The sequence below is a fragment of the Calliphora vicina genome, chromosome 5 (assembly GCF_958450345.1).
Source record: "Calliphora vicina chromosome 5, idCalVici1.1, whole genome shotgun sequence".
In the NCBI taxonomy this organism is placed as follows: Eukaryota; Metazoa; Arthropoda; class Insecta; order Diptera; family Calliphoridae; genus Calliphora; species Calliphora vicina.
This window is the reverse complement of record NC_088784.1, coordinates 8,418,492-8,445,711: the sequence shown is the minus strand read 5'-3', so window position 1 is coordinate 8,445,711 and position 27,220 is coordinate 8,418,492. Positions and strand designations below refer to the sequence as shown.

Here is a 27,220-nt window from a genome sequence, read left to right as displayed (position 1 = left end):
ATTCCGGAGATATTGATGTATGAATCATGTATGTAAGTTATTTGGGGGCTTCGGAAAGTTGATTTCAACATACAGACGGACAGACGAACATGGCTATATCGATTCCGCTATCTATAATGATCCAGAATATATATACATTATGGGGTCGCAAATGAAAAATGTGGAAATTACAAACGGAATGACAAACGTATATATACCCTTACCACTCATGGTGAAGGGTATAAAAAACTGTCAGGATCAGTTTGTGGCTTTAGATTTGTGGAATCTAATTTAATTTTCTTGGTTCATTATTAAATAAATAAATGAATTTAAAAAATTTTAATTTAAAAGGGTCTTGGTTTTTAATGGGTTAAAGTAAATTAAAATAGTTCCATTAGAAAAACGGAAAAGTTTCATAAATTCTCCCCTTGGATTTTCACTCAGGAAAATGTACCATTAGTTTTGATATCTTAATACTGTTAAGCCCCTTATCTATGATTCCTACTTCACTCAGAAACATATCATTTAAATTGTATGTCGATAAGTTTAATAATTTGGAAAGAAGTACCAATTTCCTTTTTTCCTCTTGAAAACCCGACGAATTTGAAATATCAAATAAAATGTATTTTCACATTTTTCCTCCTTTTTATACCCTTTACCTTTGTGAGAAGGGTATATATAAGTTTGTCATTCCGTTTGTAATTTCTACATTTTTCATTTCCGACTCTATAAAGTATATATATTATGGATCCTTATAGATAGCGGAGTCAATTAAGCCATGTCCGTCTGTCTGTTGAAATCAATTTTCCGAAGCCCCCAAATAACTTACATACAAGATTCATACATCAATATCTCCGGAATTCTTACGGCTCGGTTGCTATCGAGATAATCGGTCCACAAATTGCTGAGATATAAGGAAAAAACCAGGACAACCTCGATTTTTGACCTATATATTGATTACCAAGTCATTAATATAGACAATATGGATATCAAATGATAGATATTTCAAAGACCTTTGCAACGACGTATATAAGACCATAGTAAGTTGGACCTTGAATGGGTCAAAATCGGAAAAAAATATTTTTTAAACCGAATTTTGGTTTTTCACCAAAAGTTTTTTTTCCTTTATATAAAAAAAAAATAACAAAAAAAAAAAAATTTAAAATTAAAAAAAATAAAAAAATTAAAATTAAAAAAAAGAATTTGAAAAAAAGTTTTTCAAAAAAAAATTAAAAAAACAACCTTTGAAAAAAATAAATTTTGTTTACCTAAAAATATTTAAAATTTTTATTTTGAAGTATAATTTGGGGAAGGGTTTATAAGATTCGGCACAGCCGATTATAGCTCTCTCTAACTTGTTATAGAAAAAAAAGTTTTATGAAAAAAGTACAAAAAAAATTAAATTTGTACCCCTTAAAGGTACAAATTTCTATTGTAAAAAGTACCAAATTTATATTTGGTATCGAGAATAGAATACGATTTAAAATTTATTTCTGCGATTAGTTTAAAAGATACATAGGGTACCAAAAAATTCCGTTTCTTCCCTAATAAATTCCAATTTCGAAAAAGTACCAAATCTGCTATTTTAAAATTTTTATTTCTGTAGTTGTTTAGGTGATTCGTATTCTCAAAAATGCCTTCTTATTGAGTGAGAAATCTACAGTTTCATGCCTCTAAGTTCAGGCTTTTGGACTGTGTTATGAATCAGTCAATAGCGTTACTCTTTTATGTAGATTTATTTAAACGAATGAATTAATTCTCACGTCGGAACATTAAACTCAGATTTATCTTGCTTTCAACTTAAGTTGAAATCAGCCTAACAGGTCAAAAAAATTAAATTTAAAGAAAACCTGACTATAAAAATATTTATCATAGGGAAATGAAGAAGGCTAATTGTCAAAGCCCCATAAGTCAGTTGACTGAAAACTAAGTGGTAATAATGTATTAGTAGAAATATGTACATTAGGGTGGCGCCAATAAAAGTAAATGTCTAATTCATTCTAAGATACCGTTTTTCAAAATCATAGTCCTGAGTCAAGTGTTTAATGAACTGGATCCAAGCATTAAAAGGTTTTTTTTTAAGGAAACATATGAAATATTTATATCTTGTGAAAGTTAGGCATGTCAATTAAATTTATAAAATTCCCTAGATTATCCCAGCAAAAACTTTACTTACCTAGTAAGCCAGCAAGTATAATTGGAGCAAAGCGATAACTACTTATTATTTGACTGAAACACTCCTTACCGTTGTTCGAGATTTTTAAAAAATTCAGGGGTCAAGCTTACAAATGTACTTACAGTCAGTTAAGAAATAAGTAGTAAATTCACAACAAGAATATGTAGCTAAAAAAAAACACAAAAAATATTGCCTTGTGTGGGAATCGAACAGTCACATTATTTGATTGTGTTTGATAGTCAAGCTGCTAACTCACTGTACGAGTTATTTTATTGTAAGTTAACAATAGTTTTAACATCAACATATAAATGAATATGATATGAACAAAAAAATTAATGGCTTTGACAGGTGGCGAACCACTAACCTCCCGTTTTCCAGTCAAACACACTAGATAGCTGTGCTAAATGCAAAAGTTCATTACCAGCCTGCATAAAAATAAGTACTTATTCTAGTAAATAAAATAATGTGCTGGGTAACCACCACTCCTTACAAAAGAATGCATGAAATAACTAGTGGTCATTACAAAAATTCACAAAATTTTTCCTGAGATACTTTTGTAACATGTTTTCTTGTTTTTGGTTTCTTGGATTTTTACATATATTTTCACGGAAAGGTATTTTTGCATTTTTCGAAATTCAATCTAGACCGAATTTTATAGAAATTTTTGAAGCCTATTTGAAAATATATGTATGTATGTATGTATGTATGTATGTATGTATGTATGTATGTATGTATGTATGTATGTATGTATGTATGTATGTATGTATGTATGTATGTATGTATGTATGTATGTATGTATGTATGTATGTATGTATGTATGTATGTATGTATGTATGTATGTATGTATGTATGTATGTATGTATGTATGTATGTATGTATGTATGTATGTATGTATGTATGTATGTATGTATGTATGTATATAAATTTTTAAAATAATAAATTTTCTTTAATTTTAATTAAGGCCTCTTTCAAAGACCTTTCACATTATACCAATATTTCATATGAAAAAAAATCATAACAAACATACAAAATTACTTTTTTTATTCTATGATCCTGCTCACCAAATACTGAAGACAGGACAAAAATTTTAAGGAATGGTCTGCTCTCACAAACTAAACTTTAATTTTCGTTGGGGACATCGACAACTTATTTTTTCGCGACTTCCCTAATGTACATTTTTTGTGATTACAGCTCTATAATTTTCATATATAAGACATAGAGAAATATATGTACATAGAACGGAAACTAATAAAAAAAAAATTACCCAAACTAATCACATATATTAGTGTTGTATTTTTCATGTAGTTTTTTTTTACTAATATGCTATCATTACTTAGGTTTTTAACAACTGAGTTAGGTCTTTGACATGAGAGTTTCTGATCTATGTGTATTTATCTATGATATTAGCTTTTTAAAGCTTTTTTTTAGTAAAAAGCTTCTCATCTCTTTATAAACATACGTTTTGATATTTACTATTTAATTTAATATGCAAAAAAGTAAACTGAATAATTTCATTACTGCGTTTGTAACGTGTGAAATATAAAATAATGAATCTTTCTAATTGTAAACAAATGTCGATCGATATTGCTAATCATTCGTTATTGATATCGTTCTCGAACCTTGGAGAATGAAGATTTTGCTGACTCAAATTGAGCGACATGTGAAGATTTTTAGAATCTTTGGCGATCTTCGCAAGAGAAACGATCGTATAAAGTTCAATAGAGATACAATTTTCAAATGCCCCTGGTCAGTTTTAAATATGAATTATAAGATGTGTAGAGCACAATACAATTCGTTGTAAGTAAACCATCAATTCATTTATTTGTTCTTCATTACTCACGCTGCCCTCCATTATCTATATGTAAATCGTTTCCCATAGTTCTCTCGCAATAGATAAAAAAAATAATTAAGCTTTATTACAATAAACACTTCATTAATTAACAATTATATACTATAAATGTATAAATAAACAAATGCCCACAATATTCCATCATAAATTGCATTTAAATGTTTTTTAGCTCAAAACGCAAAAAACTTTTTTCAATAATAAAATGTTCTTTAGAGAGAAAACATTATTTTTATTGCACTAATAAAAACCACAAAAATGGTTATCAGACCTTTAACAGAAGCTCTACAAAAAGTGGCCAGCGAAGAATTAAATGAAGATCCACAGCGAATCGCCAGCGATTTAGAAAGTTTTAAAAACTGGATAGCTGAACAGCCCCATATGAAATCAAGAACAGATGATCAGTTTCTGATAGCATTCTTAAGAAATTGTAAATATGATTTGGAGGCAGCTCAACAAAAACTGGATAATTATTATGCTTATATAGAAAAGAATCCGGAAATTTTAAAAAGACCTAAATTGGATGAAGAAAGAATACGTAAATTACTGAAATGTGGGTAAGTATTTGCTTATTTACATAAATTTAAATAGAAAATGATTGCCATGAAATATTACTAGTGTTGTGGTTTATTTACCCCAACCTGTGACAGAGGTGGGCCCTCGGGTTGTTCTAGTACGTAATGGCGCCTTTGATCCCAAGGAATTTACATTCACCGAGGTTTCACAATTTCGCCAACTATTGCAGGATATTATATTTTTAGAGGATGACATTGCTGTTGTTGGTGGCTTGATTTATATAATGGATTTTGGTGATGTGACCGCCTCACATTATCTACAAGTTAATCCCGCTTTAGTTAGAAAAATATCCCAATACACAGAAGAGTGTGTTCCCTTAAATCTGAAAGCTAATCATTTTATAAACACTGCCAGTGGTTTTGCTCCACTGTACAATTTGGCCAAGACCTTTATGCCCGCCAAGACTCAAAACAAAGTAGGTTTGTATAAATTTTTAATATTTTGTTATTAATATCTATTTTATCTTTTAGATGTTTGTTCATGGTTCGGATCGTGAGGAGTTATTCAAAGCTATACCCAAAGAGATATTGCCTCAGGAATATGGCGGCGAGAGTTCAAGTTTACAGGTTTTAATTGATCAGTGGGAGCAGACAGTGTTGTCCTATGTGCAGTATTTTCAAGATAATGATAAATATGGGGTTGATGAAACATTACGTGTTAAGAATTCGGATATGGCTACCAGATCAAAGTTTTTAGGAATATTTTAAGAAAATTAAACCATAATTAAATAAAGAAAATATTTATTTCAATTTAACGTTACTGAAAGCTGAGGCATAGATTTCCCTCTCTCTATTTAAATCCACTAAGAAGGGATTTTTGTAAATTCCAATGTTTAGGGGGAAAAAAATTTAAATTTGGCAACTAAGATAGAGACTATATTCGGTTGTGTCGAATCTTATATACCCTTCACTAAAGGTAAAGAATGAAAACAATTGTTTAAGTAAAATGAAGTAAGAGAGCTTATTTATATACCATTCAATAAAATTATTCTATAAAATAAGAGTTTTTCACGGAAAGAGAAATCCCGGGAATCCCTAAATGTCGGAAAATTGTGCGAGAATTCCCGGGAACTATTTTCCTTAGTTTTATTTGATGTTTTTTGAACTTGACTTTCTCTAAACAATGCTTAAAGCTCCAAAACAAATGCAGAATATTCATTCAACTTTTTTACTTGTTTTAAATTGTTTTTCAAAATTTTTAAAAAAAAGTGTTTAACATTTTTATCCAATTTTTTTAATTTTTTTTTAATTTAAAAAAAAAAATTTTTGGAAAAAAATTTAAGAAAAAAAAAATTTTTATGAAAAAAAAATTTGGGTTAAAAAATATTTTTCCCGATTTTGACCCATTATTGGTCCATCTTACTATAGCTTTATATACATCGTTGCAATGGACTTTGAAATATCTATCATTAGATATCCATATTGTCTATAATAATGACTTAGTAATCCAGATATAGATCTAAAGTAAGTAAAAAATCATTGTCCTGGTTTTTTCTATATACTCAGCCATCTATGCGCCGATTTTCTCGATTTTAAATAGCAGTCGAACCGGATCTATTGATGTATGAATATTTTATGTAAGTTATTTGAGGGCACCGGAAAGTTGATTTCAACATACAGACGGACAAACGGACATGACTATATCGACTTAACTATCTATAACGATCCAGTATATATATTCTTTGTGGGGTCGCAAATGAATAATTTAGAAATTACAAACGGAATGACAAACTTATATATCCCTTGCCAAACTCATGGTGAAGTTTCGGACATTTGTGGGCCGATTTTCCGAAACCGAACTAGGTTGATTTCAACACACAGACGGACATATCTAAATCGGATTCGCTATGTATAACGATACAGAATATATATTTTATGGGGTAGCAAATGGAAAATATAAAAATTATGAAGAAGGGAATAGAAATCCTTAAAAAAAAGAGCCAAAAAGGTGTTTGGCACTTTTGGAAATTCAAACATATTATGGGATAACACTAGTAAAGATAGGTGGAAATTCGAACCGTATAAGGAAATTTGAACTGTTCAAGCATTTTAAGGGACAAATCGGAGAAAACTAATACAGATACAAAAAATAATTAAAGAGTGTCTTCATTCATTTAATAAAGCGTAAACCGTAGTTGGTACTTTTTGGAAATTCAAATCTTTTAGGAGAGAAAATGAGTAAAAACTGTATTTTGGTACTTTTTTGCCTCCCTATTTATCTTTGTAACCAGTGAACATAGCAATACATTTTGCATCGCATTCTTTACTTAACAAAAAACACCATATTTAAGCTGGGTACTTTTTGGAAATTTCACACCTTAAGGGGTAAACACTTCACTATTTAAATAAATAATCATCCCAGTGGAGGAAAAAAGTAGCCAAAATACGGGGGGAAATACGTTTTATTCAAAGTTATTAAGACAAACATTAACTAACAGCGTGTAAGTGGGAACTGGATTACTTTTTTTTAAACAAATTTTGTACTTTTTCGAAAGATACTTTTTGAATTGTCTATAATATTGATGAAGTCCTGTTTTTGCCAACACTTTCATTTCTTTGGAACTACGAATTATTTCAATCTTTTTTTCACTGGATAGTTTAAAAATGTAGATAAATCCAAATCGCGATAAACAGTTTGGTACGATTTTAAGCATTTTTTGCACTTTTTCGAATGGTACTTCTTGAATTGTCTATAAATAAATTATACATATTTCTTTTTCCCTAGATAGTTTCAAAATGTACCTCACTATTCAAAACACCCTTTGTATTTTAAACTTAACAACACAAAAACTATATTTAATCTAATAATATTTCTTTAATATGTTTAAACCGATAAGATTTACTTTCTTTAGCCAAACAGCCTAATAGTAATTCTTACACAAAACCATTTTTAGTTTAATAAAAGTAGCAGTATTTAAAACATGGCCCAAATAAGACCCTTAAATGAACATTTACAAAAGGCTGCCGACGAACAATTGGACGAAGATCCTGCTCGCATTGTTGCAGATTTAGAGGCACTTAAAACCTGGATAAAACAGCAACCGCATCTCAAAGCCAATACTGATGATCAATTTTTAATGGCTTTTCTCAGAGGCTGTAAATATAGTTTGGAAAGAGCGAAATCAAAAATCGATAAGTTCTTTACCTTGAAAACAAAATTTCCGGAAATGTTTGGGGTAAACGATATAGATAGTGCTAGATTTAAGGAGATCTATAAAATGGGGTAAGTTAAAAAACTTGCATTAAAACAAAATTTTGTAATGTTTATTTTTTTTTTTAAAAAAAATAGAATGTGGGTTTATTTGCCCACCCCCTTAAATGAGACTGGCCCTAGGATTTGTGTAATGCGCAGTGGTTTATATTCAGCCGATAAATATTCCGTTGAAGAAATCATGGGTGTAGCTAATGCTGTACAAGAGGTGCTAATGCTGGACGATGATTATGCCACCATTAATGGTGTGGTATTTATAGGAGACTTTGAAAAGGCCAGCATGGCTCATATGTTTCAAATGACCCCGGCGGTAATGAAAAAAATGGCAGTGTTTTCCGAAGAAGCGGTGCCGCTAAGACCCAAATCCTCTCACTTTATTAATACGCCCAGTGGTTTTGAGACGGTATTCAATATGGTGAAACCCATGTTGTCACAGAAGCAACAAAATCGGGTGAGTTTAAGAGAAATAATTAACCAATTTTTCCAATTTAATAAAAAATCATTTCCAAAGAATTTGAAAAACTAAATCGTTTTCATAATTTTTTTACTCAGTTTTCTTTCGAATTATTTATTTTGTTTTCAATTAATTAAATTTTAATGTTGTTTTTATATTTAGTTATACGTCCATGGCCATAAACTGGATTCATTGACCCAACAAATTCCCCTTAAATATTTGCCCAAAGAATATGGCGGCGAAAATGGTTCTTTTGAGGAAATCAATGCGGCATGGGAAAAGAAATTGGAGGACTATAGAGACTATTTTAAAAAGAATGCTGATTATGGTACCGATGAAAAGTTGCGTGTCGGCAAGGCCATTGATTTTGATAGTATGTTTGGTATTGAGGGTTCTTTTAGAAAATTGAATGTTGATTGAAAATATGAAAAATATATATTAAAACAACTAACGAAATTATTAAAATTATTTTTGATGAAGGCCTAATATGGGACTTAAGGCAAATTGTGGACCGATTCTCAAAGTCAATTGTTGACTTGTCAATTTCTGGCCGCGTAGGTCTAATATATGAAGCATTGGCAACTAATTGACCGATCTCCAGGAAATTTGTTTGTCATGTAATTTATTGATATTTTGATATCTGCTCCGACCATACCCTATTTAAATAGATTTTGTCCTGGTAATAAAATAAGCTAATGTACCAGATTTGTTACAATTATCTTAAACATTTGATCTGTACTCAATGTTTACTTGAGCGGGTATTTTAAAATCGACTCAATAAAATAAAAATAAATGTCTTTAAATATGCTCAGGATACTTATCCATCAACCATCTGTTGAAAACTACTTTCCCAACCCCTCACATAATAACGGACATGTTTAATACATTATTAATAAAAAAATGTCCGAAAGCGTAAATTTAAAAAAAAAAACAAGTAAGGAAGTATGGTCGGTCAAGCCCGACCATTAATACCCTACACTAAGTAAAAGAGCAAAAGCATTTTCTGTTAAAATTTCAATAATTTATATTTTTGAGTTATTTTCGGAAGTGGGCCTTATATGGGGGCTATGCCCAATTATGGACCGATCACCATGAAATTAGGTCGTGTGATTTATGTCTATATTAAAGTTAACTATGTTGTGTATACCAACATTTTTAAGCGATTTATGCACGTTAAAGTGATTTTCGGAAGTGAGTCTATATGGGAGCTATGACTAATTGTGGACCGATCGTAACAAAATTTAGTGACATGAATTTTGTATATATAAAACTTATTTGGAGCGCAATTTGTGGAGATACATTTATAAATTAAATATTTATGACCGATAAAGTCCAATTTCGAGAGGACATTTGTATGGGGGCTAGGTGAAATAATGGACCGATTTCAGCCAGTTTCAATAGGCTTGGTCCTTGGGACGAAAAAATAACATGTACCAAATTTTATCGAAATATCTTCAAAATTGCGACCTGTACTCTGCGCACAAGGTTTACAAGGACAGCCAGCCAGCCAGCCGACCAGACCGACGGACGGACATCGTTTAATCGACTCAGAAAGTGATTCTAAGTCGATCGGTATACTTTAAGGTGGGTGTTAGACTAATACTTTTGGGCGTTACAAACATCTGCACAAACGCACAATACCCTCCCCACTATGGTGGTGAAGGGTATAACAACAGGTACTTTGTTTTTGTTAAAAAGTAGGTGAACTGTCAAAGTTGCCTGTTGTTGTTTTTGCTTTTGGGTTTGTTGTAGTTTTCCCCACAACAACCACAAGTGAATTGACAATTCAAACTGAATAAAAAAAATAATCAGCTGTTTCAACGCAGTCACCTTTCTAAGTGTGCCCTGTCCTTATCCATCAACCATCTGTTGAAACATCTGTTGACATGTTAAATACATCATTACAAATACAATTGGTCAATTCACAAGGTCTCTTATCATGTCATATTGTCTAATGTCCTCATATTTCACAATGGTTCTCATTGTATTTCAAGCAACAAATGTCCTAAAATAATACTACTCTGTATGCTATGTTCATTGTGTTGTCGTAACCAACCAGCAGAGACCTGTGCCGAATGCCTAAGAGTCGGTTAAGCCGAGCTACCGAGGGGTGATATATTAGGACATTATGACAATAAGACTGATAAGACTGATAAGAGACCTTGTGAATTGACCAAATATGTTCAAAAGCGTAAAATTTAAAAAAAAAAATAAGTTCCATTTTAGAAAATGTGTTAAAAGAATCAGTCGAATCGTTCCATAAATGTCTAATTTATAAGCAAACAATTTATTAATCAAGAAATCGTTTTCTCTAGGAATAAATTTGTTCAAAAATAACTGATTTTGACCCATTGTCGGTAGTTTTAAAAGGTCTTTAAAATGTCTATCATTAGATATCAATGTTGTATATATTAATGACTTAGTAATCCAGATATAGATCCAAAAATAAGTAACAAATTGAGGTAGACGTGATTTTTTCAGGACAACCTCGACTTTTGACCTATATGTATATGGATTACTATGATAATATTTATATAATATAGACAATTGGTCAATTCTCAAAGTCATTTATCATATCATATTGTCATAATGTTATAATATTTCACAATGGTTTAAAATTGTTATTGTTGCTATTCAAGCAAAAAATGTCGTAAACTATTACTACTCTGTAAGCTATGTTTATTGTGCTGTCGTAACCAACCAGCAGAGACCTGCGCCGAATCCCTACTAGCCGCATACGCCGAGTCGTCGAGTCGCTGATAATATTCGGGAGCCAACACCAAGAATCGCAGTCAAAAAGTTCTAGTCTCGAAAAATTAAGCAAAACCGCCATACCATTTTCCACAAGTCTCCGCCGCCGATAAAAGTGTTCGACACAGGTTTCTGATAATCAGCTGTTTATATCTATTCATTGTAATTTGGACCTACAATGGGTCAAAATCGGAAAAAATATTTTTTGCCATAAATTTTTTTCATTAAATAAAAAATAAAATATTAAAAAAAAAAATTTTTAAAATTTAAAAAACAATTTTGAAAAAAAAGTCGCAAAATTTATAATAAAAATTAAAAAACAATTTGAAAAAAATAACATTTGTTTACCTAAAAATATTTAAAATTTTTATTTTAAAATATAATTTGGAGAAAGTTATATTAGATTCGGCACAGCCGAATATAGCTCCCTTACTTGTTTCACTTAAAATTGTTTTTATAACTAGACCCTTTTTTTACTAAAAACTGTTTTTCACGAAATAAAAATCTTTTCACTAAAAAAAACTATTTTGCACTGAAAACCCGAGAATTCACTATAACCTTTTCACTAGACCCTAAAAAACATCGCACTGAAAAAACATAATTTTCACTCAAGCAACCGAGAATTCACTAAAAAAAACCGAGTATTCACTGAAAAGTAGAGTTTTCATTAAAAATCGAGTTGTCACTCAAAAAACCGAGAATTCACTAAAAAACCGAGTATTCACTGAAAATCAAGTTTTCACTACAAAAAATGTAGTTTATTAAAAACCCGGCGATAGCTTCACGCTCTCTTGTTGGATATTCTCTTTGTGAGCTTTCAGATTTAGTTGTTTTTTTATATAGACTGAATACTTTAAAAATCGTTTAAAAGAGTCATTTATTAGGTTACTTGGAAACGTATCAATCAAAATTTTCGTTGTGGAGCGAACATTTTGTGCAGTTCATTTATTTGCTTGAATAAACCTCGCTGTAACCCACGGGTAAATTGAGATACGAAAACATATGATTCACAAACAAGCATTATGTCGACTTTTCGTGAATGAAACTTGGAATTCCGTAAAAAAATTGTCATGAGTATTATGTATTTTTTAGAAGATCACTGCACAAATATCAAAACAAAACAGACAATTGTCGCCATTTGCAAAAATTATTAGCCTCTTCCGAAAGAATTAAACATTTTGGACCAACTTTACCACTATCACACTATCGATCGAGTAGATTTTCTTGAAAGAAAATCATTTCAAATTATCACTTTGTAGTTCATTATAATACTTAGTTTAATTTACAAATGTTTGGTACATACATATTAATTTATACACTCGCCTTAGGTTTTTCTAAACAAATGTTTTTTTTACGAGTTGTAGTATTAATAACACTGTCTAACAGCATTTTTGGAACAGAATAGCGACTCTATAATTCTGAGAGGGCATATTGAGTAGATCATTTTTGTGATTTTTTAAAAAAATGTGAGACCCGAGGTGGCGTGCAATTTTGCTAATTAAGCGTAAAGAGCTTTACTTACAACTTTGATATCTTTGGTGACCCCCACTGAAATTTTCCGGCAAAAAGTTTCGTAACATATCTTAATCCTTAAATGTCCTTTTTGAAAGGACTTTTTCTGATTTTCTCGAAAAAAAGGGTCAAATTTACCCCAAAAGAGAAGAGATAGAGGATTAAGATCTTCCACAAAAATGATCCCCATAAAATTATACAATATAACTTTGACAATAAGAATTCTCTCAGACATTAACTTACAACATTTTTTTCAATTAGTATAATAAAACTAAAATTTTACCCACTGTAAAAAAAAAATTCAGACCAGCTGGGCCATAAGTTTATTCTACAAAAATGATCTACACAACATGCCCTTTGCGAATTATAGGGTCGCTTTTCTATTCCAAAAATGCTGTTGGAAAGTGTAATTATAAAATGATTTGCAAAATCTAGTCATAAAGTCTAAAGTATTCCCTTACTAAAATAAGAACATAAAATTGCCAATTGTTAAAAACAAACCTACATGATGAAATATGTACTTAAATTTAAAATGGAATAAAAGTGGAAGCAATACGAATTTTAAATGCCCTATATGATGAATATAAACAATTTCTTTTTTCTCTTTTCTAAAAAAAAGAAATTGTTTAAAATCGGTTTATATTTTACTAGTTATTTATCGAATTTTGCTGAAATTTTGAAATTTTTTATTTCACTTTTGTTTTTCAACTGATAAACCATCTTTCTAATATTTAAAAGTTATAACAAATCAAATAACAATTTACAGATTTTTTTTGATAGACATCGAAAATTCAAAATCTTCCTTTGTGAAAAACAGCTAAAGTAAAAAAGTCGCCAAAGGATAAACATGCCGAATATAACTCTTTGCAGTTATACTTCAAAATATTGAATATAAAAAACAATTACAAAGAAATAAACAATTTATAAAGTACTTTACTTTACTAACTTACCAATAAAAACTGATATTGGCATAACAACGACCTTTTCAAAAAGCAGCTTATCTTAAAGATACACAAATATATGTAGGTAATACACCCCAACAAGGGACTGACTACCCAACAACTTTTACTAGTACGTGCACAGACATACTACTACCATTACTTAGCTTATCAGACACTTTATATCTGATACGACTAAATAATATTGATAATGTTTTGCAAATAATATTGCAAGAATAAATATAAAATTATCAATAGAACACTAAAATGTTAAGAATAAATTTAATTTAGTCTACGTTTATAAGTGATAATAGTTAGAAGCAATATGGCGCAAATACGACCCTTAACTGAGGATTTACAAAAGGCAGCCGCCGAAATTGGTGAAGATCCCGCTCGTATTGCAGCCGATTTGGAGGCATTGAAAACCTGGATTAAACAACAGCCACATTTAAGTGCCAATACAGATGATCAGTTTTTGATTGCTTTTCTGCGCGGCTGTAAATACAGCATGGAGAAGGCCAAATCAAAGATAGATAAATTTTATACATTAAAAACAAAATTTCCGGATTTTTTCGGTTGTACAGATGTGGATGATCCCAAGTTTAGGGAAATATTTCGTTTAGGGTAAGTGCTGTTGTTATTACCATGATTACTATATGAATGTAAATGAACTATTAAATATTCTCTCCTTAAGCATTTGGTCTTATTTGCCTACACCTTTGAATGGTAATGGTCCTCGTATTGGTATAATGCGCATGGGTCTTCATCCCGCCGATAAATATAACATTGAAGAGGTTATGAGGGTGGCTTGTGCCTTGCAAGAAATTATTTTGCTCGAAGATGATTATGCCACTATTAATGGTGCTGTATTTATTGGAGATTTTGAAAAAGCCACCATGGCTCATATGTTCCAAATGACGCCTTCAGTTGCCAAGAAAATGACAGTGTTTTCGGAAGAAGCAGTGCCTCTCAGACCCAAAGCCTCACATTTTATTAACACTCCAGCCGGTTTTGAGCCAGTTTTCAATATGATTAAGCCCATGATGTCGGAAAAGCAACAGCAAAGGGTAAACGATTTTAAAATTTAGGAAAATTATATTCTAATTATTTATTTTTAACAGTTGTATGTCCATGGCAACAAAATGGACTTGCTGACCAAAGAAATTCCCTTGAAGTATTTGCCCAAAGAATATGGCGGCGAAAATGGTTGTATTGCTGATCTCACCGTTGAATGGGAAAAGAAATTGGACGACTACAGGGATTATTTCAAAAAAAATGCCGAATATGGCACCGATGAAAGTATACGCCCCGGCAAGGCTATCGATTTTGATAGCATGTTTGGCATAGAAGGATCTTTCCGTAAATTGAATGTGGATTGAAAGGAAGTGGATAACAATTGTTTAAAGTTTAACATTTTAAGAGTAAATTATTGCTATTTGAAAAACATTGAAATAAATGTGTAAAATATTTGTACAGTTTATTTTTTTTATATCACTTTCTGAGTCGATTAAACGATGTCCGTCCGTCCGTCTGGTTGGCTGTCCATGTAAACCTTGTGCGCAGAGTACAGGTCGCAATTTTGAAGATATTTCGATCAAATTTGGTACATATTATTTTTTCGGCCCAGGGACCAAGCCTATTGAAACTGGTTGAAATCGGTCCAATATTTCACCTAGCCCCCATACAAATGTCCTTCCGAAATTGGACTTTATCGGTAATAAATTTTTAATTTATATATGTATCTCCACAAATTCCGCTCCAAATAAGTTTTATATATACAAAATTCATGTCACCAAATTTTGTTACGATCGGTCCATATTTAGTCATAGCTCCCATATAGACCTGCTTCCGAAAATCACTTTAACGTGCATAAATCGCTTAAAAATGTTGGTATATTCACAAAATTCAACATAGTAAACTTGCATATAGACATAAATCACACGACCTAATTTCATGGCGATCGGTCCATAATTGGTCATAGCCCCCATATAAGGCCCACATCCGAAAATCACTCAAAAATATAAATTATTGAAATTTTAAAAGAAAAATGTTTTTGCTCTTTTACTTAGTGTAGGGTATTATATGGTCGCCCGACCGACCATACTTTCTTACTTGTTTTTGTTATTAATCAGTGTAAAATTGGTCGTGGGTTTTTGATTATACTTCAGCCATTAATAGACCGATTTTGGTGATTTTCTATATCAAAGTTCTCATGATTATATCTGATAAATTGATACCTCATATGGGTCCTTAACTTTTCATGAATCTAGTTCGAATGAAGATAATTTCGACAAAAAACATCGATGAGACCTAGTTCTAAAACCGTTGTAAAGAAGAAATGTTTTGACAATTTCAAATAAAAATCATTGATTAAATAACTGGTTTCAGAACAGTTCCACATTTGCTTCCGTAGTTTATTCCTTAACTGCTTCTCGAAACTAGTTTCGATGAAAGAATTAGTTCTAGAATCGTGATAAAGAAGGAATGTCGGTTTCTTAAAGCTTTCTCAGAAAATTAACTCTGAAAACAGAAGGTGAATTTAGGTCCGTATGTTATTCTTCAACTGTTTCTGGAAACTAGACTCTATTGAGAAATTTTCGTACAAAAAACATCGATGAGAAAACTAGTTCTAGAATTGTTCTAAAGAAGTAATATTTTGTTACATAAAGCTTCTATCGAACTAGTTCCAATATTGACAATTTCAAACAAAAATCATTCATTAAAGAACTGATTTCAGAACAGTTCCAAATAAGTGGTACTAGTTCCCATATACGCTTTCATAACTACAGAAAACCAAGTTCCCAGGCTGACTATTTCAAACAAAAATCATTTAGTAATGAACTCTGAAATCAGGTCCGTAAGTTATTCTTCAACTGTTTCTTGAAACTAGCTCCTATTGAGAAACATTTCGTACAAAAAACATCGATGAGAAAACTAGTTCTAGAATCGTTGTAAAGAAGGAGTGTTGGTTACTTAAAACTTCCACAGAACTAGTTCCGAGGATGACAATTTCAAACAAAATTCATTGATCAAAGAACTATTCCGTTACACTTCCATAGAACTTGTTTTGAAGGAGTCAATATAAAAGAAAAATCATTAGTTCCAAGGAATATTGTTTGACATTGTTTGCTGCTACAAAAGTCATGTAAGATCAGACTTTGCTGAAAATTGGGTTTACGCTTTTTTCAGAATGTGATTCTGAGTCGATCGGTGACCTTTAAGGTGTTCGACTAATATTTTTGGGTGTTACAAACGCATAATACCCTCCCTACTATGGTAGTGTAGGGCATAGAGAATAGACATAGAGCGGAAACTCTCGTGTCAAAGACCTAACTCAGTTGTCAAAAACCTAAGTGGTGAGAATGTATTAGTAGAAAAAACTATGTGAAAACAAAAACAACACTCGTATGCAGGGCTGTCAGATGTGGCGATTTCTCGCCAAACGTGGCGATTTTTCATTGCCTTTGGCGACCAAAATTTCCAATTGGCGACATGGCGATTTACAGAATAGTTGGCGATTTATTTGGCGATATTTTAACAAATTATTTGTTTTTCTTCAACTATTTTTGTTGATATTTATTAACCCAGTAGTTAATAAAATTAATCATTTATAATCTGATAATATGGATGCATGTAGCATACACGATCAAATAGTTTCAACAATATTAATTTTTTCTTCTAAAATGTTTAAGCCGTCATTTTTAAGTAATAATGTAAATATTGATAACTTAATATGCTCATTAAAATTGACTATTGATTCGACGGATTCTTTGGAATCAGGAATCTATTGATTTTGGCACAGAATTTGAAATGGAATTACAAAATATAAAAATGGAGGAATATGATGTAGAAATTTTAAAAGAAAATTGTTTTTTGTACTTAAAAAACGTTTAAAACTCTTTTTAAAGTATATAATAGCGGTATTCACAATGTAGAGTACTTGGCCTAATAAAAAAGCAGAAGAGCTATTTATTGACAAACATTTCAATTTCTAATGTATTTTGTTTTTAGTTTTTTGATATTGTGTTTTTTTACTACATTACCAGGCCAAGTACTCTACATTGTGAATACCGCTAATGAATTTTCAATATTCAAATGAAAATTTTAGGTACATAGTTCAAAATTCATTAACTTTATTTTTCAATCCAAAAGTATCTGCAGGGGAATATGAATTCCAATGGTCAAAATTAGCATATATAAATTGGACTCAGATCTTTAAAGGTGAAATTCCCACAAAATTTGTTAGATTTTTGGCCACAAGTTTACAATTATTGAGATGAAGGTGGAACATTTCACTTTAAAGACTTAGCATTGGCCGTTCTTAATTTTACCAACCAGCAACGTTTGCGTAGAAAGGGAATTTCAATATGAACTTTTAGATTCATTGATGAGAATAGTAAGTTATATGAATGTTAATAAATTTTGTTGCAATTCATTTGAGCCTACAGATAAAATGTTAAATAAGTTTAATTCTAATATAATGTATATTTTTATATCAGTTTAATATAAATAACTAAATAATAACTAGATTTAAACCGAAATAAATTGACTTTATAATACATAAAATTAGTATGTATGTATTTTACAATATAAAACTAAAAAAAAATATATTTTGGCGATATTTGGCGATTTTTCGTTTAGCTTTTGGCGATGGAGGTAAAAAAAATCTGACAACCCTGCTCGTATGTGTGATTATTTTGAGTAATTTTTTTGTTTGAGTTTTTTTCTAGTTTCCGCTCTATGTTCTCTATGGTGTAGGGTATAATAAAGATTTTACATCACTAATCACAATAATTTTACATCACTAATTTATAACAAGACAGGAAGGAAGCTCTCTCTGTAACAGTTGATAATTTTAAAAATATCTCTCATATTTATAATTTATGACTAACATTAGATTCGCTTCCTTTACTCTTTGCTATTTAAAGCAGATAATCAGAGATTTGTTTTAGAAGAAACAAGTTTTCATTTCAATAAAATTGTAAATGGATCAAGTTGATTTCAATGAAAAGTTCAATAACATATTTATAAAATAAATCAACTAAAACAATGTAAACTAACCGCAAATGTATAATTTACTTTAACGATGTTAATGAAAAACAACTAAAATGTGGGGAAAAGTCTACACAAATTTAAAATAACATAAATAATCTTTTTAAACTTTGCATTTAATATTATGAAAATGCAAACGCTACCCAACTGTTTTTGGTGACTGTGACGATCTAGTAATTATTTTACACTCCAGAAGTAATCCATTGAAGAGTTGTCGGAGGAATGTTTGTTTACAAGCAATCGGTTATTGTACTGTTTATGACTGATCAAGTAACCAGTTAGGTAGCTAGTAAAGTTACTGACGCTTTGTAACCAGTATGTGAATCCAATGCGTTCAATTGACCCCCTGCTTAGGACATGCACGTGTTAAAATAACTAGTCACGTAGCTATTGAAGTAACTAGTTCCCACCCTAAATAATAGGAGAAATCACTAGTTCGGGACTGTCTCCTAAAACTTCTGGGTTGTCATAAATGAATGTCTGTATTTATTTATGTAAAAATAATAATGAAATTAATCTTGTACTTGAACAAAGAATAATAACTACTTGAATGATTTTCAATAATTATTTGCTTAAATCGCTATTTAATTTCTAATAAAAACAGTTGTTATTTAAACTTTAACGGTGTTAAACACTTTTAGCAAATATGCTGCACATAAAACCATTATCTAATGAATTGCAACAAGTGGCCCTAAACGAATTAGCTGAAGTACCCAATAGAATACCCAACGACTTGCAGGCCTTAAGAACTTGGATAGAACAGGAACCCCATTTGAATGCCCGCTTGGAGGAGCAATTTTTAATACAATATTTGCGCGGCTGTAAATACAGTTTGGAAAGGGCTAAAGCCAAAATTGATTTGTTTTTCACCTTGAAATCAAAATTTCCCGATTTGTTTAATGTTTCGGATGTAAATGAGGCTAAATTTAGGAAAATTAATAGTTATGGGCAAGTATTTAGAAAATAAAAATCTTGAAGCCCGAATCGAAAATTATTTTCAAAATTTTGTAAGAAAAATATTTGAAAACTGAGTTATTTTCATACAAAATGTTTTAAATAAATTTTTCGTCCGTGTTTCTGACTCAAGCCATAGAGAAATATACATAGAGCGGAAGCTCTCCTGTCAAAGACCTATCTCAGTTGTGAAAACCCTAAGTGCTGAGAATATATTAGTGAAAAAACTATGTGAAAACAAAAAACACTGTGATTTTTTTTTTGTTTCCGTTCTATGAGTATTTCTCTATGACTCAGGCCTAATACATATTAAGATTTCATATATTTTATTTAAGCTTTGGCTTGCCTTTACCCCAACCTCTTAACGACAATGGCCCTCGTATATTTTTCTTCAAATTCGAAGGCGATATTGCCAAAGGTCTAATTGATATAGAGGATTTGTTTTGTGTGCTAAATGCCATGCACGAAATTTTTCTTATGGATGATCCCTATGCCTGTATTAATGGAATTGTATATATACTGGACATGAAAAATATTTCCATAAGTATGGCTTCCCAGTTCACACCATCTTTTCTGCGTAAAATTGTGCAATTTTATGAGAAATCTTTACCGCTACGTATAAAGGCTGTTCACCTGTTAAATACTCCGGGATTTTTTCACAGTGTCTTGAGTATTTTGCTGCCGTTGTTGTCAGAGAAACTGAGACAAAGGGTAAGTTTGAAAATTATGTTGAAAATATACCATCATTTAATTAAAATTTTCTAAATTCTCTTTCCTCTTTTCCAGATGTTTGTTTATGGCCAAACCTACGATAATTTGGAGGAAAAAGTGCCCAAAAAATATTTACCCTTATATTTAGGTGGAGAGAATGGTGCAAGAGAACAAATTTTAAAGGACTTTGATAAGAAATGGTTAGAGTATGAGAATTATTTTAAGGAAAATGCTAACTATGGCACCCATGAACTATTGAGACCTGGCAAACCCATAGATTTTGACAGTATTTATGGTTTGGGTGGCTCATTCCGGATATTAGATGTAGATTGAGAAAAAGTCTATGAAATTATTATTGTTTTATATTACATATTAATTGTTATGTTATGGGTAAATAATAAATAGTGTGGAAATTTATAATTTAAGCACTTTAAATATTATATGTAAAGTTATTTTAAACTATTCGTAAATTTAAGGAAAAGTCTTTGTATAAACTGATACACAAATGGACAAAATAAATAAAAAACAAGTGAGGAAGTCAAGCCCGACCATATAATACCCTACACTAAGTAAAAGAGCAAAAACATTTTTCTTTTAAAATTTCAATAATTTATATTTTTGAGTGATTTTCGGAAGTGGGCCTTATATGGGGGCTATGACCAATTATGGACTGATCATCATGAAATTTGGTTGTGTGATTTATGTCTATATTAAAGTAAACTATGTTGAATTTTGTGTGTGTACCAAAATTTTTAAGCGAATTATACACGTTAAAGTGATTTTCGGAAGCGGGTCTATGAAGTGGGAGCTATGACTAATTATGGACCGATCGTAACAAAATTTGATGACATGAATTTTGTGTATATAAAACTTATTTGGAGCGGAATTTGTGGAGATACATATTTGAATTAAACATTTATGACCGATAAAGTCCAATTTCGGGAGGACATTTGTATGGGGTCTAGGTGAAATAATGGACCGATTTCAGCCAATAGGCTTGGTCCTTGAGCCGAAAAAATAATATGTACCAAATTTCATCGAAATATCTTCAAAATTGCGACCTGTACCCTGCGCACAAGGTTTACATGGACAGCCAACCAGACGGACGGACATCGTTTAATCTACTCAGAAAGAGATTCTAAGTCGATCGACAGGCAAAACACGTACATACCTCTCATTGGCTAGTAATCACTCGGTCGTGCTGGAATCTCCAAACTATAGAACATCACACAGTTATAGAAAAAAAATAAAAGAGGGTAATAAATCTGTAACTTCTAAACTGCTAGTCCGAGAAATATTTGGATCCGCTCCTAAGCTATAAGAGGTAACTTTTTTGAATTTGGAACACAAACGTAGAAATAGAATCGTTTTAAAAAATTAACATACAAGAGGTGTCCTACTTTGGGGACCCTTAGCCCCGCTCCTGGTAGGCCCATGAGGTCCAAATTCAAAAGTTAATATCAACAACACTTCCTCTTTGCTCATTTGAACCGGAGTAACCGTTTAGAAGTTACTGATTTATTTCCCTCTTTTTATACTCTTCGCCATGAGTGGCTAGGGTATAAAAAAATTTTGACATTCCGTTTGTAATTTCTACATTTTTCAGTTGCGACCCCACAGAGTATATATATTCGGGGTCGTTATAGATAGCGAAGTCGATATAGCCATGTTCGTCTGTCCGTCTATCCGTCTGTATGTTGAAATAAACTTTCCGTAGCCCCCAAATAACTTACAAACATGATTGATAGATACATCAATATATCGGGAATTCTTCCGGCTCGGTTGCTATTTAAAATCGAGAAAATCGGCACACAAATGGCTGAGATATAAGGAAAAAATCGGGACAACCTCGATTTATGGCCTATAATTGATATATATCTGGATTACTAAGTCATTAATATAGACAAAATAGATATCTAATTATAGATATTTCAAAGTCCATTGCAACGATTGGATCTAGAATGGTCCAAAATCGGAAAAAAATATTTTTTAACGCAAATTTTTTTTTCACCAAAAAAAATTTTTTTTTTTTCAAATTAAAAAAAAAAAAAAAAAATCAAATAAGAATTCAAAAAAAAATTTCCAAAAAAATTAAAAAAAATAATTTGTTTACCAAAAATTTTTATTTTGAAGTATAATTTGGTAAAGGGTATATAAGATCCGGCAAAGCCGAATATAGCTCTCTTACTATTTCTTCAAAAATTATGTAGGAGCTCGTGGTTTCAACAGGATGGCGACCGCAATTATCGATTTATTGAAATCAATATTTGGGGATAACTTAATTTCGAGAAATGGACCTGTCAATTGGCCTCCAAGGTCGTGCGATTTGACACCTCTCGATTATTTCCTGTGGGCCACGTGATGTCACTGGTTTATGCTGATAAACCAGCAACAATTGATGCCTTGGAGGGTAGAATTGTGCGTGTTATTAATGACAATCGGACAACAATTCTCGAAAAAGTTGACCAAAATTGGACGTTCATTTGTCCAAAATCAAAATCCAACAAAAAAAATTGGATCAAAATTTGCTTTTTTGTGTTATTTTTACAATTTTAAGTTCTAAAAAAACACCCTTTATAAGTATTTGGAAAAAATTTATGTTTTTGAAAACTGAAATTATTGAATATAGTTTTTAAAAAAGTTCAATTCTATTGTCACTCATTGTATTTTAACATATGTAGGTCGAGAACGATTTGCCCGACTTGATTAAATAAAATACTTACGGCATAGAGAAAACACATAGATAGGAAACTCTCCTGTCAAAGACCTAACTCAGTTGTCAAAAACCTATGTGGTGAGAATGTATTAGTAAAAAAAACTATGTGAAAACAAAAACAACACTCGTATGTGTAACTTTTTTGAGTAATTTTTTTGTTTGAGTTTTTTTCTAGTTTCCGCTCTATGTTCTCTATGACTTACGGCCTGATTCAGAAACACGAAAGGAAAACTATTTTCAAATTTTTGTATGAAAAACACTCAAAAATTATTTAAAAACGGAGTGATTTTCATAAAAAAAATCGAAAATTGTTTTCCTTTCGTGTTTCTGAATCGGGCCCTTAATTTAAATCCAAATAAACCATAAATTTGTTCCGAATTATTGTATTAGAGTGACAGCCGATTTTTTTTTTTATATTTCAAAGAGTGCCGGGTGGAATATTGTGACACTAAGCCTAAGTGTTAAGTGCTGAAAATTTGAGCCAAATCGGGCAACGATTTCTGGACGCGCATCGAGGTCAAAGTTCAGATATATGCAAAATTATACTATTTATATGGAATAAATAGGTGAAACTCGTTAAATTTCTACATTGTTTTCTAGAAATGAATAGATTTATTTATATTAATGAATATTACATTAAAAAAATTTTTTTGGAAGTTAACCCTGCATCTCCTTTGGGTCAAAATGACCCAAAAACTGTATTATCGCCAAAATTCGGAAAAAATGCAAATTTTTCAGATATTTTAAAAATTTTGCTACTAAATAAATACTTTTGCAATTGAATGCAAAAGAATCGAAATGTGTACGTAAGTATCGTTGTGATGAGATATAAATGACAAAATTTGGTTAAAAAATTTTAAAGTTATTACAAATTCGCCAGACCATTAACATGTTTCAGGCCACTTGAACAAAAAATTTAGGAAAAAAAATTAACATATTTGAGAAAAATTAAAATAAAAGCTAATTTTTATTTCAAATATATCCGTACTTACTTATGTATGAGTTTTTGTCTTCGTAGGATACCGTTAACCTATTCGCAGGTATGGCCAAAAAAAAATATTTTTTTAATGGCTGTTTCAAATCTCCATTTTCAAATTTTTAAAAATTTTGTTAAACAAATTTCAGAATTTTTTTATCATCACATTGGGATTTATTGAGATCAAAATAGGGAATAAAAATATGAACAAATTATGTCAATACCTCTTACAGTTTTTCCGTACCTGCGATTTAAATTTTGCGATTTTCAAGAAAAAAATTTTTTTTGCCCATATTTAGGCGAATGAGCCCAATTTTCTTACTGTTATAAATTTTAAGTAAAACTTATTCATAATATTATAATCCTGATAATTTTAATTATGGTCTGAAAGTTTTACTAAAATCGGAAAACGATAACCTTAAAATCGTGAAGGTCAAAGGTCAAATTTTTCAATATGTGGAATTTCTAATGAAAAGATAGCGAAATGTTATATATTTTTGGCCCGATTTTAATGAAACTTGAGGAAAGTATAGCATAAAGTCCAGAATTTAAAATAACAGCACAAAAATGGAAATTAACCCTTAGCAGCACTTGGGGTCCAAATTACCCTCAACTTTTAAAATCACGAAAAACACAGCCATTTTGACCCCAAGTGCTCTTAAAGGACTAAATCCATTTTTGCACTGTTGTAGTAAATGTTAGACCCCAATGTATATTTTGCTCAAGTTTCATTAAAATCGGCCCAAAAATATATAACATTTCGCTATCTTTTCTTTAGAAATTCCAAATATTGAAAAATTTGACCTTTGAACTTCACGATTTAAGGTTATCGTTTTCCGATTTTAGTAAAACTTTCAGATCATATTTAAAATTACAAGGACTATAATATTATGAATAGGTTTTACTTAAAGTTTATAACATTAAGGAAATTGGTCTCATTCGCCTAAATATGGACAAAAAATTAGTTTTTCTTGAAAATCGCAAAATTTAATCTCAGGTACGGAAAAACTGTAAGAGGTATTGACATAATTTTTTCATATTTTTATTCCCTATTATGATCTCAATAAATCCCAATGTGATGATCAAAAAATTCTGAAATTTGTTTAACAAAATTTTTAAAAATTTGAAAATGGAGATTTGAAACAGCCGTTAAAAAAAATAATTTTTTTTGGCCATACCTGCGAATAGGTTAACGATATCCTACGAAGACAAAAGCTCATACACAAGTAAATACGGATATGTTGTAAGTAAAAATGAGCTTTTATTTTAATTTTTCTCGAAATATGTTAATTTTTTTCCTAAATTTTTTGATCAAGTGGCCTGAAACATGTTAATGGTCTGGCGAATTTGTAATAACTTTAACATTTTTTAACCAAATTTTGTCATTTCTACCTCATTACAACGATAATTACGTACACATTTCGTTTCTTTTGCATTCAATTGCAAAAGTATTTATTTAGTAGCAACATTTTTAAAATATCTGAAAAATTTGCATTTTTTCCGAATTTTGGCGATAATACAGTTTTTGGGTCATTTTGACCCAAAGGAGATGCAGGGTTAACTTCCAAAAAAATTTTTTAATGCAATATTCATTAATATAAATAAATCTATTCATTTCTAGAAAACAATGTAGAAATTTAACGAGTTTCACCTATTTATTCCATATAAATAGTATAATTTTGCATATATCTGAACTTTGACCTCGATGCGCGTCCAGAAATCGTTGCCCGATTTGGCTCAAATTTTCAGCACTTAACTTTTAGGACTAGTGTCACAATATTCCACCCGGCACTCTTCAAAATTTTAACAACAAATTTTTTCCATACAACTGATTGTCACTCTAATATGTATATTAGTTAACTCAACGAATATTAATAATAAAACAATTTAACTGCTGTTAATAGTTTTGAAACAATGTTAACTTAAGGCAAAAGTCTTTACTTAATTTAAATGCTTTCAAACAGAACTAATTAATTTAAATATGTAAATATATGTATTTTATTACTAAATAATTTACATATCTTTTTTTAAAAAAAAACTCTAGTTAAACTAGAAAATGTTATTTACAATGTTATACTCACAGCTTTTAAAATCACTACATAGCATTTTATTTATATTCTAATTCAAACTTGTTCTTTAATCATCATTACCATTTATTGACTTCCGCTCTATTGATAACTGATATTCAAAACAGTAATAGTTTAAACTCTAACGTCTAAGGGACAGCTTCACAAAATATGGCTCGTATAAAACCTTTACCTGTTGAATTACAAAAAGTGGCCGAAACCGAGTTGGGAGAAAAACCAAATAGAATACCCAGTGACCTACAGGCCTTGAGAACTTGGATAGAACAGCAACCCCATTTAAATGCTCGCTTGGAAGAACAATTTTTAATACAATATTTAAGAGGCTGTAAATACAGTTTGGAAAAATCAAAACAGAAAATTGATTTATTTTTCACTTTGAAATCGAAATTTCCCGATTTTTTTAATGCCACCAATGTGCAGGAGTCTAGATTTAGGAAAATGTATAATTATGGGTAAGTAGTAAATATATTTTAAAAAATTAATATTGTTACTGGTTTTATTTTGTGTTTAAGACTTTGCGGACCTTTACCCCGACCTCTTAAGGATAATGAAGCTCGTATCTTGTTCATTAAGTTTGATGGCGATGTGGCCAAAGGTCTGGTTGACTTTGATGAACTGTATCGGGTGACAAATGCCTTGCATGAAATTATTATTATGGATGATCCCTATGCCTGCATAAATGGCATTATTTATATATTCGATTTAAATAATATTACTTTAAATATGGCTGCTAAATATACCCCCACATTTCTGCGCAAACTTGTGCAATTTTATGAGAAATCTTTGCCTTTGCGTATAAAGGGTATTCACTTTATAAATGCCCCCTCATTTATCCACAGTGTCTTGAGTATTGTACTACCAATGTTAACGGAGAAACTGAGACAAAGGGTAAGTAGAGAAAATATTGTTTTGCGGATGAATATTTACAAAATTGTTTATTTCTTTTTGAAGATATCTGTAAATGGCCAAAACTATGAAAGTTTATATAAAATAATACCCAAACAATATTTGCCCTGCCATTTGGGTGGCGAGAATGGTTCAATGGAAGAAATTTTTAAGGACCTGGACCAGAAATGGTTGGAATATGAGAACTATTTTAAGGAAAATGCCAACTATGGCACCAATGAACAATTGAGACCTGGCAAACCTCTTGATTTTGACAGTATGTTTGGTTTGGGTGGCTCATTCCGAAAATTAGATGTGGATTGAAGATAATTTGAAATGTATTCTTTATTTTTATAACTTGTTTAAACTTTGTTTATAAATAATTGTATTTTATAGG

At 30.8% G+C, this 27,220-nt stretch overlaps 5 protein-coding genes across 5 annotated transcripts; all 5 read left to right on the top strand.

The window, feature by feature from the left end:
* Nucleotides 1–4,179: 4,179 nt before the first annotated feature.
* LOC135960578 (alpha-tocopherol transfer protein-like) lies at nucleotides 4,180–5,331 on the top strand. The gene is made up of 3 exons (XM_065511894.1): nucleotides 4,180–4,558; nucleotides 4,620–4,992; nucleotides 5,048–5,331. The coding sequence occupies exons 1-3, from the start codon at nucleotides 4,260–4,262 to the stop codon at nucleotides 5,282–5,284; spliced, it is 909 nt and encodes a 302-aa protein (XP_065367966.1). The 5' UTR covers nucleotides 4,180–4,259; the 3' UTR covers nucleotides 5,285–5,331.
* A 2,166-nt stretch (nucleotides 5,332–7,497) lies between these two features.
* Nucleotides 7,498–8,661, top strand: LOC135961759 (alpha-tocopherol transfer protein-like). Its single transcript, XM_065513336.1, has 3 exons — nucleotides 7,498–7,799; nucleotides 7,866–8,238; nucleotides 8,404–8,661. Exons 1-3 carry the CDS (start codon nucleotides 7,498–7,500, stop codon nucleotides 8,659–8,661), a joined length of 933 nt encoding a protein of 310 aa, XP_065369408.1.
* Nucleotides 8,662–13,731: 5,070 nt separating this feature from the next.
* On the top strand, nucleotides 13,732–14,920 carry LOC135960878 (alpha-tocopherol transfer protein-like). Its single transcript, XM_065512277.1, has 3 exons — nucleotides 13,732–14,066; nucleotides 14,137–14,509; nucleotides 14,564–14,920. The coding sequence occupies exons 1-3, from the start codon at nucleotides 13,768–13,770 to the stop codon at nucleotides 14,819–14,821; spliced, it is 930 nt and encodes a 309-aa protein (XP_065368349.1). The 5' UTR covers nucleotides 13,732–13,767; the 3' UTR covers nucleotides 14,822–14,920.
* Nucleotides 14,921–19,140: 4,220 nt separating this feature from the next.
* On the top strand, nucleotides 19,141–20,518 carry LOC135959888 (alpha-tocopherol transfer protein-like). The gene is made up of 3 exons (XM_065511012.1): nucleotides 19,141–19,442; nucleotides 19,784–20,159; nucleotides 20,235–20,518. The coding sequence occupies exons 1-3, from the start codon at nucleotides 19,141–19,143 to the stop codon at nucleotides 20,490–20,492; spliced, it is 936 nt and encodes a 311-aa protein (XP_065367084.1). The 3' UTR covers nucleotides 20,493–20,518.
* A 5,558-nt stretch (nucleotides 20,519–26,076) lies between these two features.
* LOC135960877 (clavesin-2-like) lies at nucleotides 26,077–27,185 on the top strand. Its single transcript, XM_065512276.1, has 3 exons — nucleotides 26,077–26,390; nucleotides 26,451–26,826; nucleotides 26,890–27,185. Exons 1-3 carry the CDS (start codon nucleotides 26,089–26,091, stop codon nucleotides 27,145–27,147), a joined length of 936 nt encoding a protein of 311 aa, XP_065368348.1. The 5' UTR covers nucleotides 26,077–26,088; the 3' UTR covers nucleotides 27,148–27,185.
* Nucleotides 27,186–27,220: the final 35 nt, after the last annotated feature.

What these genes read in the sequence shown, in the direction of transcription:
- LOC135959888 (XM_065511012.1), top strand. Translation starts at nt 19,141, where the DNA reads ATGCTGCACATAAAACCATTATCTAATGAATTGCAACAAGTGGCCCTA. An exon ending in AGGAAAATTAATAGTTATGG is followed by an intron (nt 19,443 to 19,783) that starts GCAAGTATTTAG and finishes ATTTTATTTAAG; the next exon opens with CTTTGGCTTGCCTTTACCCC. An exon ending in CAGAGAAACTGAGACAAAGG is followed by an intron (nt 20,160 to 20,234) that starts GTAAGTTTGAAA and finishes CCTCTTTTCCAG; the next exon opens with ATGTTTGTTTATGGCCAAAC.
- LOC135960578 (XM_065511894.1), top strand. Translation starts at nt 4,260, where the DNA reads ATGGTTATCAGACCTTTAACAGAAGCTCTACAAAAAGTGGCCAGCGAA. An exon ending in CGTAAATTACTGAAATGTGG is followed by an intron (nt 4,559 to 4,619) that starts GTAAGTATTTGC and finishes AAATATTACTAG; the next exon opens with TGTTGTGGTTTATTTACCCC. An exon ending in CCGCCAAGACTCAAAACAAA is followed by an intron (nt 4,993 to 5,047) that starts GTAGGTTTGTAT and finishes TTTATCTTTTAG; the next exon opens with ATGTTTGTTCATGGTTCGGA.
- LOC135960877 (XM_065512276.1), top strand. Translation starts at nt 26,089, where the DNA reads ATGGCTCGTATAAAACCTTTACCTGTTGAATTACAAAAAGTGGCCGAA. An exon ending in AGGAAAATGTATAATTATGG is followed by an intron (nt 26,391 to 26,450) that starts GTAAGTAGTAAA and finishes TTTGTGTTTAAG; the next exon opens with ACTTTGCGGACCTTTACCCC. An exon ending in CGGAGAAACTGAGACAAAGG is followed by an intron (nt 26,827 to 26,889) that starts GTAAGTAGAGAA and finishes TTCTTTTTGAAG; the next exon opens with ATATCTGTAAATGGCCAAAA.
- LOC135961759 (XM_065513336.1), top strand. Translation starts at nt 7,498, where the DNA reads ATGGCCCAAATAAGACCCTTAAATGAACATTTACAAAAGGCTGCCGAC. An exon ending in AAGGAGATCTATAAAATGGG is followed by an intron (nt 7,800 to 7,865) that starts GTAAGTTAAAAA and finishes TAAAAAAAATAG; the next exon opens with AATGTGGGTTTATTTGCCCA. An exon ending in CACAGAAGCAACAAAATCGG is followed by an intron (nt 8,239 to 8,403) that starts GTGAGTTTAAGA and finishes TTTTATATTTAG; the next exon opens with TTATACGTCCATGGCCATAA.
- LOC135960878 (XM_065512277.1), top strand. Translation starts at nt 13,768, where the DNA reads ATGGCGCAAATACGACCCTTAACTGAGGATTTACAAAAGGCAGCCGCC. An exon ending in AGGGAAATATTTCGTTTAGG is followed by an intron (nt 14,067 to 14,136) that starts GTAAGTGCTGTT and finishes TCTCTCCTTAAG; the next exon opens with CATTTGGTCTTATTTGCCTA. An exon ending in CGGAAAAGCAACAGCAAAGG is followed by an intron (nt 14,510 to 14,563) that starts GTAAACGATTTT and finishes TATTTTTAACAG; the next exon opens with TTGTATGTCCATGGCAACAA.